At 30.3% G+C, this 13,496-nt stretch overlaps 1 protein-coding gene across 1 annotated transcript; it reads right to left on the bottom strand.

The window, feature by feature from the left end:
* Nucleotides 1-12,580: 12,580 nt before the first annotated feature.
* Nucleotides 12,581-13,191, bottom strand: LOC114717995 (PLAT domain-containing protein 3-like). The gene is made up of 2 exons (XM_028903244.1): nucleotides 13,111-13,191; nucleotides 12,581-13,006 (listed from the first exon to the last, which is right to left on the bottom strand). The coding sequence occupies exons 1-2, from the start codon at nucleotides 13,189-13,191 to the stop codon at nucleotides 12,581-12,583; spliced, it is 507 nt and encodes a 168-aa protein (XP_028759077.1).
* Nucleotides 13,192-13,496: the final 305 nt, after the last annotated feature.

Below are 13,496 nucleotides of genomic sequence, written 5' to 3'. Positions count from 1 at the left end.
TCATCCGGTCTTGCAAAGCTAAGCCCAAGGATAAAGATGCAGATCTATGTCTGATCTTATTTTTTATGTACAATTTTATCATAATCTTTAGGTGCAATTTACTCTTTATGAGCAAAATTATGAAAGTAAAATTTCATCACTAAAAAAATCATGAGTAAATTTACATTTGAAAAATAAGATTAGGAGTAAAAGTACCCTTTGCATAACCAAACTTCTTTTTCCTCAAAGTACCCTCATCGGTCGATGAAAAACACCTTTAAAGACCGATGCCTCTTGCCAATGAGCCTTTATGCTTCGTTTGTATGGGATGAAAATAAAGTTAGGAAAAAAGAAAATTGGAAAAAAAAAAAGTTATCACTCTTCATGTTTGAATAGATGAGAGAAAACCACCCAAAAAAAAAAACAGATACCTAAATAACTAGAATGTTATTTTATGTAAAAAATATATCATGTTTAAAAACAAATTAAGTATCAAAATGGAAAAATCATATTTACATTAGCATCATCAAATAATTTAAAATTAAGTTATTTAATAAAGATACTTTTTAAGTTATTATATTTTAATACCAAATAATTGAAAGAAAAAGAGTTATTGGTGGAAATGATGGGAAGCTTTCTAACCTTCTGTGTTCTCCGTAAATGCTTTCCTTGATCTAATTGCATTCTTTATAATCAATTTAATTAATTAATTTTATATACCAAAAATTTTCAAATTGTTTCTTTTATTAATACCTGAAGATAATCCATGATTTATGTCCAGTAACTAAACTTTCATCAACTTAGAATACTCCATCTGACATCAAAGAAATTGTTTAGAAAGAATAAGTGGTCCTTATTGTAAGTCATCAAGTGGGAAATCAATTTAATTAATTAATTTCATATACCAAAAATTTTCAAATTGTTTCTTTTATTAATACCTGGAGATAATCCATGATTTATGTCCAGTAACTAAACTTTCATCAACTTAGAATACTCCATCTGACATCCAAGAAATTGTTTAGAAAGAATAAGTGGTCCTTATTGTAAGTCATCAAGTGGGAAAATTACCCCTATCAATATCCCACTTGATGAGTTACAATAAGGATCACTTATTCATTTCTTAGAGGTCGAGTTATTGGTTGCGGCCGAATATCGTTTAGACGAACAACCTATAGAATTATTATAGTTTAAGTTTAGGTGTTGTTTTAGTTGGTTAAACTTTATTTTACCTGCTTATTTAATTACTGGGTTGGGCCTTAGGCCTGTGAGGCCCAATAACCTTGTATAAATATTTTCATTCTGGAAGATTTTCCCTTTGTACAGTCTAGTTTTTCATTGATGAAATATTAGAATATCAGTTTCTATTATTTCACTTAAAAACATTTTTCACATCCCAATTTTCACGTTAATTATACGTGAAAGCAACTCAAAAATATTGTTAAGAATAATCATTTTTTATTTGTAAATAAAATTGATCGAGATAAGTTGTTTATGCTGGCTTTCTCAGAAACTATTTTTTTTAAATATGTTTTTGTTATGGAAGGTAAAAAATGTCGCTAAGGGATAAAGTGACAAACTTGATAACAATGATATGCATACAGTTCACAGACTCATCCTCATTGTCCTCGTGGAAACTAATTCGAAGAAGCCAAATACGCATTTATTTCATGGGAGGCTCGCCTGACGACAGTGAAGAAGCCTATGTTTTGTTTCGTTGCGAATCATAGTCATTCTCTTGCCTTATGTTTTTTTTTTTGGGGTCGAATTCTCTTACCTTATGTTTGCTAGAGGGAATTGGAGGAGAAGGGAGAAAAGATTTTAATTAGCTTGATTTGAAAAAAAAATTAGAGAAATGAGATTATAAAATTTTGATTAAAAAAAAAAGATGTAAGATAAAAAAAGTATAAAAAGATAATGAGAGAATTATAATGAGGCCCTAAGAAAGAAAAATAATTAATAAAAAGTTCCAATAATAACCCAAATAGCCTATAACAATAAGTTTAGAGTAGAAAATAATAACTTCTAGGATTTGTTTTGTAATTATTTTCTTTTTTTAGGACTTCATTGTAATTCTCCTAAAAATTATTAAATGCTTTTAACCTCGTTTTTCTAATTTATTAAATCGGTCTTATTTAAATTTTCCCTCCCTTCCCTTCCCCTCTATTTTCTTCATACCAAATGGACTTTTGTTATATTTTTATTATCGTTTTATCACAGGAACTGAAAATATTTTTTATGAGAATATAATAGTTACTTAACTGCTTTTTCTAATTCAATTTATGATTTTTTAATGATCTTTTTGCGTAAATATTGGGTCATATATGCCGCTTTTAGTGAAAGTTTACCTTATTATTATGTTTCTATTTTACTGTAAGAGAAGATATAACTCTTAGCATCCTTTTTAACTATTTGTCAATTATCAACTCACTCCGGCAAGTTAATGGCTGAGGATTTATTGAATTAAAGACTTCTATGGATTAAGTTCCTTTAAGGTGAAAAATATAAAAATTGACCTGTTCTTAGTCACAAATTACAATTATTCTACGAAGAACATTTTTGACTTATTAAATCCGCTTGCTTTTGAAGTGCCCAATTGATATAAATTAAATGTGCCAATTCACATACAACACAGAATCACGTGTTTCAAGGGATAAAATCACAGGGGATGCACATTAAATTAAAATTAAATTAAATTCACATGATTTAATCACTTTAACCCGAAAAACACTTGGAACCTAATTATGCCCAGTTGACAAAAATTAATTAAACTGGAGTATTAAAATTCAGAAACAATTGAAAGATATTAAAGTCCAATTAAAAAAATTGGATAGCTCCAAATTAATAGTTAAAGACTAAGGGCCCGTTTGGAAGGTGATGAGCAGATAGAAGACAATGAGCTTAGAGAAGAGGGCTAGTGTTGAGATAGGCAGTGACCACAGAAGCAGAGAAAAGTTTCGGTCAAAAACCCAAAAAAAAAAAACCAAGAAAAGTTGCGCTTGAAGCTTTTGGGGGAAATACCCAACGTGGAAAGTCACCTACTGTGTGGCCGTACAATAGCCGTAAAAGCTCTTGTAATTTTTTTTAAAAAAATTGTATTTAACACTTTGCCGATCGATCATTTTTAATATTTTTTAAAAAGCTATTTCAAATATTATTTTTTTCAATATTTTCACAATTTCTTAGACCTGCTATATAGACAGTGGGTCTAAAAAAATATCTTTTAGACCTTATATGTCACGAATTGGTTTAAAATACTTTCTAAACTTTATGTTTTATAATCAATCTAGAAAGGATGATGTAAACTGTCAATTTTTGTAGCGGCATTTTTTTTTTTTGAGTTACATAGGAGCGGGATCGAACCCGCGTCACTCACACACCCACGCACACACCCACACCACTGGGCCAACAGGCCGGTGGTTTTGTAGCGGCATTTGAACTGGGCTCCCATTAAAAATAAATAAATAAATGCAGTCATCATCACAGATAGATAATCGTGATTTCGTGTCTTTTGCCGCGTGTTCGGCATGGGGCGACTTTTTTTTTGTTTCACATGTATTTTTTCTAAAATAGTCAGAGGCAGGGCTGTTTATTTCAGGACGGGTTCAATCCGGCTCAAAAAATTTCAAGACGAGACAAAAGTAAACCAGGACCCAAGTATGTCCTATCCACTCCCACGATTTCAGTATACATATATTACCGTAGAAAGAAATATAAAAATTAGTTTAATATTTAATATGGTTCTAAATATAAAATTTTAATTCATTTTATTTCTCATATTTATCTATTTATTGAGATAATTTTTATAGTAGCTGCACATATTAAATATTTTAATAAATAATACTTCTAACTAAGACATATAATTAGTAAGGGTATTTTTAGGAAGACAAGTATTTATTATAAATAACTAACTTAACTAATTTTTTTTAATCTACTCAAATTAATTAACTAATTCTTATATTAAACATCACAGATAGTACTATCTTTCTTACGTTCTTAATAAAAGAAATAGTTTGGAGTTAAATTTGGCTCCATCTTTTTCCAAACTATCCCTCTTAATTCTGAGGGGTACTCACCAAGAAATAATTTCTATTGTACATAATTAAAGAGGATAATTTAGGGAGATTAATACATATTTATCACAAATAATTAACTAAACTAATTTCTTTAATATTATTAAAATTGTTATCTAGCTCTTATATTAGGGATCAAAAGTAGCTAGCGTGTGTATTTCAAATTTTATTATTATTTGCTCATCCTATCACCAAAAAAAGCACTTGAAACTTACATATTAGGATTTGTTTGAATTGACTTATAATTAACTTTTTAATCATAATTCAGGTAAGCATATAAAAAAAATTTTGTTTCGACTCACATAAAATGCATTTATAAGCATTTATTTAATAAAATGATCCAATTGATGCCTTAGGTGATGGGAACAAGGAGTAGGATATGGATCACAGAGCAAGAACTAGTGGGTGGGACATGGCAGCGGAAGGTGACTGCAACTATTATAGGGACAACCTGGTGGCGACAAAGACTTGATCCCCAGAAATGTTCTTAGCTTCGTTCTTATTTTTATTCACTTCCCCATCCGCCTTCATGGCCATTATCAGGGTTCAGGTCTTGCAAAGCCAGGCCCTCTTCTTTTTTCTTAAGGTGTCCCATCACCATTCACCGCTAGATGAAAATCACCTTTGTTGGCAAAAAAAACCAGAAGAAAAGAAAAGAAAATCACCTTTAAAGATCCATGCCTCTTGCCAATAAGTCATTATACTTCGATTGGAAGGAAGAAAAGTTAATTAAGAGAAAAGAAAATGAGAGGAGAAAAGTTGGAAGAAATCATCACCCCTTCTATTTGCATGGAAGAGGAAAAAACAGACAAGAAAAAGAATAAACAAATGTCTAAATAATTAAAATGCCCTTTAATGTTAAAATATATCATGTTTATAATCAAATTACGTATCAAAATAAAAAAAAACATATTAACATTAGGGTTAGCAAATAATTTAAAGTTAAATTATTTAATAAAAATATATTGTTATGTTCTTATATTTTAATACCAAATAATTTAAAGAAAAAGAGGTTATTTTCCAAGGTTAACAATAAAAAGTGAAATTTGTTTAGAAATAGATATAATTAAAAGAAATAAATAAATTACCCAACATTATTAATAAATAATAAAAATATAATATAAAAATAAAAGATGGAAGGTAGAAACAGAAAATAAATTTTCCCCCTATTTTCTTTTCATATATGAAAAGAAAAGTTGGGAAGAAGTCGGGGCTGAACCCATTCTCTATTTTCTCCTCAGCTTTTTTTTCCCGTTATTTCTTACTCCATCGAGATGGAAAAGAACCACTTTTCTCCTCATTTTTCTTTCTAATTTTTTTCCTTTCCTATTTTCCCTCCATCTAAAGGGGTTAGGGATAATTGCTGTCAAAGACCCTATCTCTTCCGCCCATGCGTCCACGGTCTACTGCTGGGTTTCCTTCTAATTTTAATCTTTGGAGAAAATTACGATTAATGACTCTATCCCTTCAAAATCATGTGGTGTCCACGTCGTCATTCAAATTGTCCTTTTATTTATATTATATTTCTTACGAAATTAAAAAGATACAAGTAGAGCTAGTAATATGAGTTGAATCCTACTAATCCAACAAAAATAATAAATTAGAATTGGTTAAAAGTCAACCCACCAATAAATAAAATTTTTTAACTCGCACAGCCTAACCCACAACCTGTCACGAGTTAGTCTGCCAACCTGGGGGCTAACTAGCATTTTTTTTGTATTTTTGATTTTATTAATTATTATTATATTTTATAGGCCATCTTAAAAATCTAAAAAATATTGATATCATTTATATGGTGTTTTTAATCAAGTATTTGAAGAAAAAATAAAAATTTCATTATATATTTTTATATTGTATAAAAAAATATTTAAAAAATAAAAAAAATTTCAAAAGAAAATAATAGTTGACGAGTTAACAGGCCAACCCATTAACCCATAATGCTGGGTTAGAATTGACTGAAAGCCAAGTCGTCATTACACAAGTCTTTTTCAACCCGAACCATTTAACCCTAGCCTATTATGGGCCAACTCGTAACCCACGGGTTGGTTTGTATTACCACTCTTAGGTAAGAGTAGATTTTGCAAAAAGAAAAATCTCAATTAAATCAAGTTGAAATACTTAAATTAAAATTGAGAACTACACTTTTAACAAATTCTTAATTAGGGCATAAGACCAAATTAGGTATTGCCAAATGTTATTAAATGATCATAATGTCCCTCTTTAATTAAAAATAAAATTAATTATTTTATCCATCTAAAGTGGTTCATCATTTCTTATTATCAATATTTAGACAAAAAACATAAATAATTTTGCAGTATTTGAAATTTTGTATATATAACTAAAACCTTCCTTACTCAAAAAAAATTCCAAATTTTTTCATAAAAAATTTCAGATTATAATATAAGTAACCTTTAAATAAACATTTTTTTCCTTTTTCAGTAGTAAATATTTATTTTAAGATTTTAAAATATTTTAATTATAATAAATATTTAATATTAAATTGTAATAATTTACATTTTCGGTTGGATCCAGCATTTCTTAAATTAAAAAATAAAAAATATTTATTTAAAATTTACTTATGTTGGTTGTAAGTTACATATACAAATTTCAAACATTGTAAATTTACTTATATATTTTTTGGTCTGAAAAAAAATCATAAGAGATGAAGGATCACTTGGGAGAGGTAAAATAATCAATTTTTTTAAATTAAAGAAATGTATTTTGGTTATTTAACAATGTTCAGAAATTTCTAATTAGGTCTCATGGCCTAATTAGGTATTTGTTAAAAGTGTAGGCCTAAATCTAGATTTAGTATTTTGGCTGGATTTAATTGGGATTCTCCCTTTGCAAAAAGACTACTTATTATCTTGTAATTAAAGTTAAAGAAAAAATAGTTAAAATAAATTAAATATGTATTAATTTTTTATAGAGTTAACTCGTCAATAATTAATTATGACTGCACATTTAGCAAAAAAATATCATTATAATATATTTTAAGAATATTTTATAATATTAGATTAAAGTGTAGGTTCCAAAAATAAATGAAGGGTCTGTGAAATTTCAACAAAACTAAATAATATTGGTAATGAACCCAAAATTCCTTTTACCCACGAACTCTTATATGTTGGTGACAAACTCAATTAGTTTTATATATTTTGGTATCTTTTATATGAGTTTTGTCAGCTTAATTGGTCCCTTTTTGCCTTAATTGATTTAATTTATTTTATTTTGAATTATTATTTTATAGGGGTAAAATTGTCATATTTTGGTTTAATTGTGAGTAATTGGTTTTTTGAGGACAATTAATGCTACCTTATTTTTGAATTTTATTTGCAGGTTTTTGGAAGAATTAAAAATAAAAATAAAAAAAGAAAAAAATATATATATAACAATAATAAAAGGGGAGAGCAAAACGCAACGTTTTGCCCTCCCCCAACCTAATATTCAATAATCACTCACGCACAAAGGACAAGGGGGAGAAGCTGGAGGGCGGCTGGGGCAACACACACACGCGAAGGCGCACACGCGAAAGACGCAAGCGGGGCGGGAGGAACTCACGAGCTGGAGGCGGCGTGAATTGAAGAGACCAGCGGCGAGGAAGAGAGAACGAAGGACCATAGCTTCACGGCAAAATCACTCCTGCAGATTCCATCTTCATTGTTCTTCATGGCTGAACCGAATTGGAATTTTGGTGGAGCTGTTGTGATGGTTAGGAGTAGCTAAATCCTTCCAATTCTCTAGAGCAATGGTTATGGCTTGAACTTAGAGTTTCAAAGGGGAGTTTTAACTCTTCTAATATTTACTTCTTTCATTATAATTGTGATTTCTAGGTCTTAGAATGAATTTTATAATGTTTGAATGGGCTGTGATGATTTATATTTGTATTGAGATTGGTTGTAGTTGTTGGAATCTTTGATTAGCATTTAACATTATGCTATGATTAGTTTTAATTTCTTTACATTGTATTGGGTTAGACTATGTTTTGAAATTATTGTGAACATTTAGTGGTAATTCAAGGTGGCTTGGTTATTAGACTAAAAATGTTAATTGCTTTTCTTTGATTTTCTTTTTGGCTAATTGTGCTGAAACAGTTTAATTGTGAATAATTAATATGCAAGGTGGCTTGGTGTTGATTATTCTAATTAAACCGAGTCTAGGGGGTGGCCCTTAAAGTTTTTTGAATTTAGCTAACTCCCAAATTAATTGAAGTAATGATAGCCTTAATCATTGTGCTAGAGGATTGCTTTTCCATTTGCTATCACTTATTAATTCTCTTTGTTTATCTCATTCATATCCATTTTATAAACTAAAAATCCAAAAATTATTTACTCATTTTATATCCTTTTAAATTTTGCCAATCAGGACAAGAAAATCAATCCCTTTTCAAGTCAATTCTTTATTTTTGATACTTAGTTGCTTAGGATTTCAAATAAAGGCTCCTCAAAGTGAAACAACCCGAGTTTTGCACTATATTGCATTGTTTGGATTTATTTTTTATTGGGAACCCCAAGGTGAACGACAAAGGCTCTCATCAGTTGGCCTCTACTAAGACGTTAAAACTACCCAAATGTATACTTTCATTCATTTGAAAAAAATAATAATAATGGGATTCACATCCAAAAACGAAAATCAACGAAAAATAATTATTTAATGCATCTATAATATAAAATTTATAAGCAGCTGCAGTACCACACTAATAATAAAATATGAAAAAGGAGGCTTATAATGTTAGTTTTCATGCAAAATGCAAGCTCACGACCTAGTTAATTTTGTTCTAGTCCTTTAAAATAATTATCATTTTATGACCTTTCTGAATATTATCAACATAATTGATACATGATACAGGAATAGTGATAGTTTGACTAAAAATAATAAATATAAAAAAGAAAAGGATATTGATACCTTATAGTACGTAAGACTAAAAAAATGACATTTTGCATCTCATTTAGTTTTTAGGCTTTGTTATGATGGTTTGACGATAAATGTCCGTGAAATTCACCCTACTGTTTATTCCTTTTCATAATTTTCTTTGATCTCCTATTAATTATCTCTCTTAATCCTCGGGTCTATTGTGAGGGTGTCACATCTCTTCCCTCGTTTAGTTATGTTCTAATCATACGGACCGCGCTGCCCATTTCCACATTGGACTGCAATATTTGCAAGCATATAGTACTAATCTAATTAGCTAATTTGAATAGATTGAGGATGTTAATTAAATTAATTAATATGATATATATATATTTTTTAAAATACCCTATGCATCTTTCTTAATTTCCCCTATCTTCTACTTAATTATTGTTGAGGGAATACCAATAGAGTTAATTTGAGAAAAAATTCATAAAATATGAAATAAGTCTTCCATATAAAACCAGCATTAACTCTCAAATTAGGTGCTACACCATAGAACCCGACCGCAACTACTTCGAGTGGAACAATCTCAACTTCTTCAGCAGCGGGAACATTTGTCTCAACCATTGCTCCATCTTCGTTTCCATTGACGGGCGAGGGAGCAGGCTAGAGTGGCATTTGGAATTCGTGGAAATCACCGTCAGTGGGCCTGAAATAAATACTCCTCCGGTTCTTAATAAAAGACTTATTTAGTTAATTTGATTAGATTAAGAAAGTTATGAAAGTTAGTTAATTATAAAAAATACTCCTCCGGTCCTTAATATAAAACCCATTTAACTAATTTGATTAGATTAAAGAAGTTAGGTAAGTTAGTTAATTATAAGAAAATTGACACATTTTTCCTAAAACACCATAATCATCTTTCTTAATACCCCCTCTCTCTTTTACTTAATTATGGTTGAGGGGGTATCTATAGGGGTAATTTAGAGAAAATTAATAAATATGAAAAATGGGTCTTATATTTAGGACCAAAACCAACTCAAGAATTGGGTCCTATATTAAGGACCGGAGGAGTATAACATGTTTTTTCTAAAATACCATAACGATCTTTCTTAATATCCTTCCTATATGTTCTACTTGATTATGATTGAGCAAGTATCAGTAGGGGTAATTTAGAAAGAATTAATAAATTTCATAAATAGGTCTTATATTTAATACTGAGATTAACTCAACAATTAGGTCTTAAATTAAAGACATGAGGAGTACTAGAGAAGGCTTCCTAGTGAACAATAACAGGCTAGGTTTTGGGTTTCCGGCCAGAGCGAGCTCATGGCTGCCGTTTGCATAATTTGTTGAGCTTCATGCTTAATCATAAGAAAGATCTTAATAATATGAGTATGATCTCTTCATTTCAGTAATGATGTCTCTTTAGTTTCATTATCTTGTTTGTTTCAGCAGAAATTATGATCCTTTCCAGTCAGTTATTTCCATCACATATGTAATTGTTCAATGAGTTCCCGCATTCTTTTTTTGAAAGTAACTTATGTTGGACAAACTTTTGTAGTTAGTTAATAAATTTCAACGATTTATTTATTTATTTATTAAACCTAAAAATATGCATAAAGGTGCACTAAACACCCTAAGTTTTTTTTAGTAATATAATTTTACCCATAATTTATTAAATTTGATGCAATCTCACCCATTTTCAGTTTTTTTTATGTGACTATAATTTGATTACTCTGTGTGAAAATTGTTAATGATTTGATAAATGCAACCAAAATTATTAATTTTAACTCTTAACACGAGTAAAAGGAAAAAAGTGATTTTAAATAAATAAAATAAGGATGAGATTGCAACAAATTTAGAAGATCATATCATAGGTAACATCGTATCACTAAAAAGATGAAGGTGATGAGTACACCTCAGAAATAAGATTGGATTGTTGGCAGTATTTATTCTAAAAATATTTACCACGATAACTTTCATTTTCTTTTTTCATTAAATATCAGACAGTTATGTAGAAAAGAAAAATGGAGTATTGGAAATTGTTTTATTCAAACACAATTATAATATCTCAAGACATAAAATCAAAAACACAAAGTGTTTACACATATATACACACACATTTATAAATCTTGACCAATATTTCGTTATATCCATATCATGTCAAATCCTATAATCAAAAGTACATAAATTTTTAATAATAAAAATTTGTGTGGGTAAATTTTCACAATAACAAAGCATCATTAATAATAAAAATTATATATGAAAATAAATTTGATCGGACAATGGATCTGATAACATTATTTAAGCACACTAGTGCATAAATGAACTTTTAACGCCAATATTTAAAAAAAAAAGTCTTTTTTAACGCCATTTATCTAACCAATACACTCCCTTTGATCCTATTATATTATTATAAGAGACTGCTAACTAATTAATATGTATCGATTAAAATAGTTAAATATATTAAATTTGTCATAAAATTCAAGTAATTTTTAATATTATTCTTATTAATTACGCTAAATTTAACATCATATTAATTTTTATTCTCTTACTACCCCTATTAATTGTGAATATATATAAAAAATATTTAATGCTGATTAAAATTGTCGTAGAGTCTTATAAAAAGGATTAAATTGTTTTTTCTAGCAAGTGTCTTGCAATAAGTACTAAATTATATTTGGGGCGAAGTAATTGGACGCAGCCAATGTAAAATATTTGGGCCAATTCAAAGAACCCAACAGTCCAGTCTCATTAAATTTAGAAAAAAAAATTGTAATAAAATTTTTAAAAAATAATTATAAAATAAATTTTAAATTTTATTATTTTTTATTTCTAAATTTATTGTTAAGTTATTATTAAAAAATTTTAATAACTTTTTTTAACTTTCTTATAATTCTCTCTTGAATTCATTGGGGATAATTGATCAGCCCTCTCACCTCGCCCTACAAGCTCGTCCCACCTAGCCCCTACAAGCTCAAAGGTCACCTGCTTGGGCCGCCGTTTAAAATACAAAAAGTTAAGGTATAATTTGTTTTGAACTTTCGAAAGATTTTGTTCAGAAACATTAGTTACTTGAAAATTTTATTGGGTTCAAATTAGCTAAAAATTTAAAATCATAATAATATTATTTATTATATTTAAAAAATTAATATTGACCGTTAAAAAAAATGAAGTAGTATTCTTAATAGTAGGAGGCAACATCACTACAATTTTAAATTTTTTAGATAAATTTGCATCTAAAAAATTTTAAGATTGCTTAGCACTCTTAAGTCAAAGCTTTTAAGACAAATTTATACAGTAACTCTTTGTATTTTAAGAAAAAAAGTTGTCCTTTTACCCTTTTAATTATTCAATTTTTTCAGTTTCCTTAAACAAAACAAACTATTTATAATGAAAATTGAAAAAGAAACAGTTTATGTGAGACACCAGGGCAAGGTATAAAATTATAGTAAACAAATATTATTAGGCAACACACAACGTGACACTGCTTACCATCAGAAGCCAGATACATACTGCGACCTCAAGGCCTATTTATTATCTATAAATTACATATAAGCCGAGAGAGAGGTAGCAATTATTATCGAGACGACACGCATATGACAAACAAACATTACATAAGACACAACAACGTAACGTAACAGACCAGCAAAAGCCAGATATCTGTTACTGTTACTCCCTCACACAGACAAGAGAGCGGGCTTCAAAGGATAGAAGCTGGAGCATGAGTCGACGGTGGCAGAGAGCGAATATGGTTTGTCTTTAGCCAGCCGCCGGTTCACGGGGAACGATATGTCCACCTGTTTGGGGCCACTGACGGTGACATTGACGTAATTCAAGTACCAACTTGGCCTGGACCCTGTGCCGCTGGAGGTGACGGTCATGGCGCAAACATCGACGCAATTGCTCATGCCCCCGAAGAAGTCAAGGTTGCCCTTCTGGAAGTAGACATGACCGGGTGGCATTATGCCCCAATCTACGAGGTTGGCGATGGTAAAACCATCGCCGGATAGGGACTTTAACGTGAGGCTAATGGTGGAGCCCGTTCCTGCACCATAGGCATTTGCTGTCTGAACGCTCACATTGTACTGGCAGCACTTTTCATCCTGCATGCATGCACATGAACAAAAGCACACAAAAAAATAAGTAGAAGGAAAAGCTTACAATAATAGTAATGGATCTACATAAGAGAAAGAGAGCGATTACTTACAGTTGTGGCCATTGCAGCAGCGAAGCCTATGAGTGAGACTAGAAATACAACGCAAGACAGTGCAATAACTCTGAGAGCCATTTGTTTAATTAGTTTCGCGTGGCGCCAGTTATTCTACTGATCGATGATGCTGAAACAACCTACAGGCATGCCTTTATATAGGGCCGCATAGATGATCCCACAGGAACTGGGCCCAAATGGAGATCTCTAGGTGAGGGCCCATGTCAAGTACACGCGTCTGGCGAAGCAAGGAGGAGCCCGAGGGTGGGGGAAGAAGCGTGCAAGGTGTGCGAATTGGAGGAAAACGCTACCATATAATGTCATAAGCACCGAGCAAATCAAATCAGCATCAAGTTTTTATGTATACCTACGCAAAAACGCATTAG

This window comes from Neltuma alba, unplaced genomic scaffold (assembly GCF_004799145.2).
Source record: "Neltuma alba isolate B1F8T4 unplaced genomic scaffold, ASM479914v2 tig00011785_pilon, whole genome shotgun sequence".
Taxonomy (NCBI): Eukaryota; Viridiplantae; Streptophyta; class Magnoliopsida; order Fabales; family Fabaceae; genus Neltuma; species Neltuma alba.
Note: the sequence above shows the minus strand (reverse complement) of the source record. Positions and strands in the feature narration are given on the sequence as shown.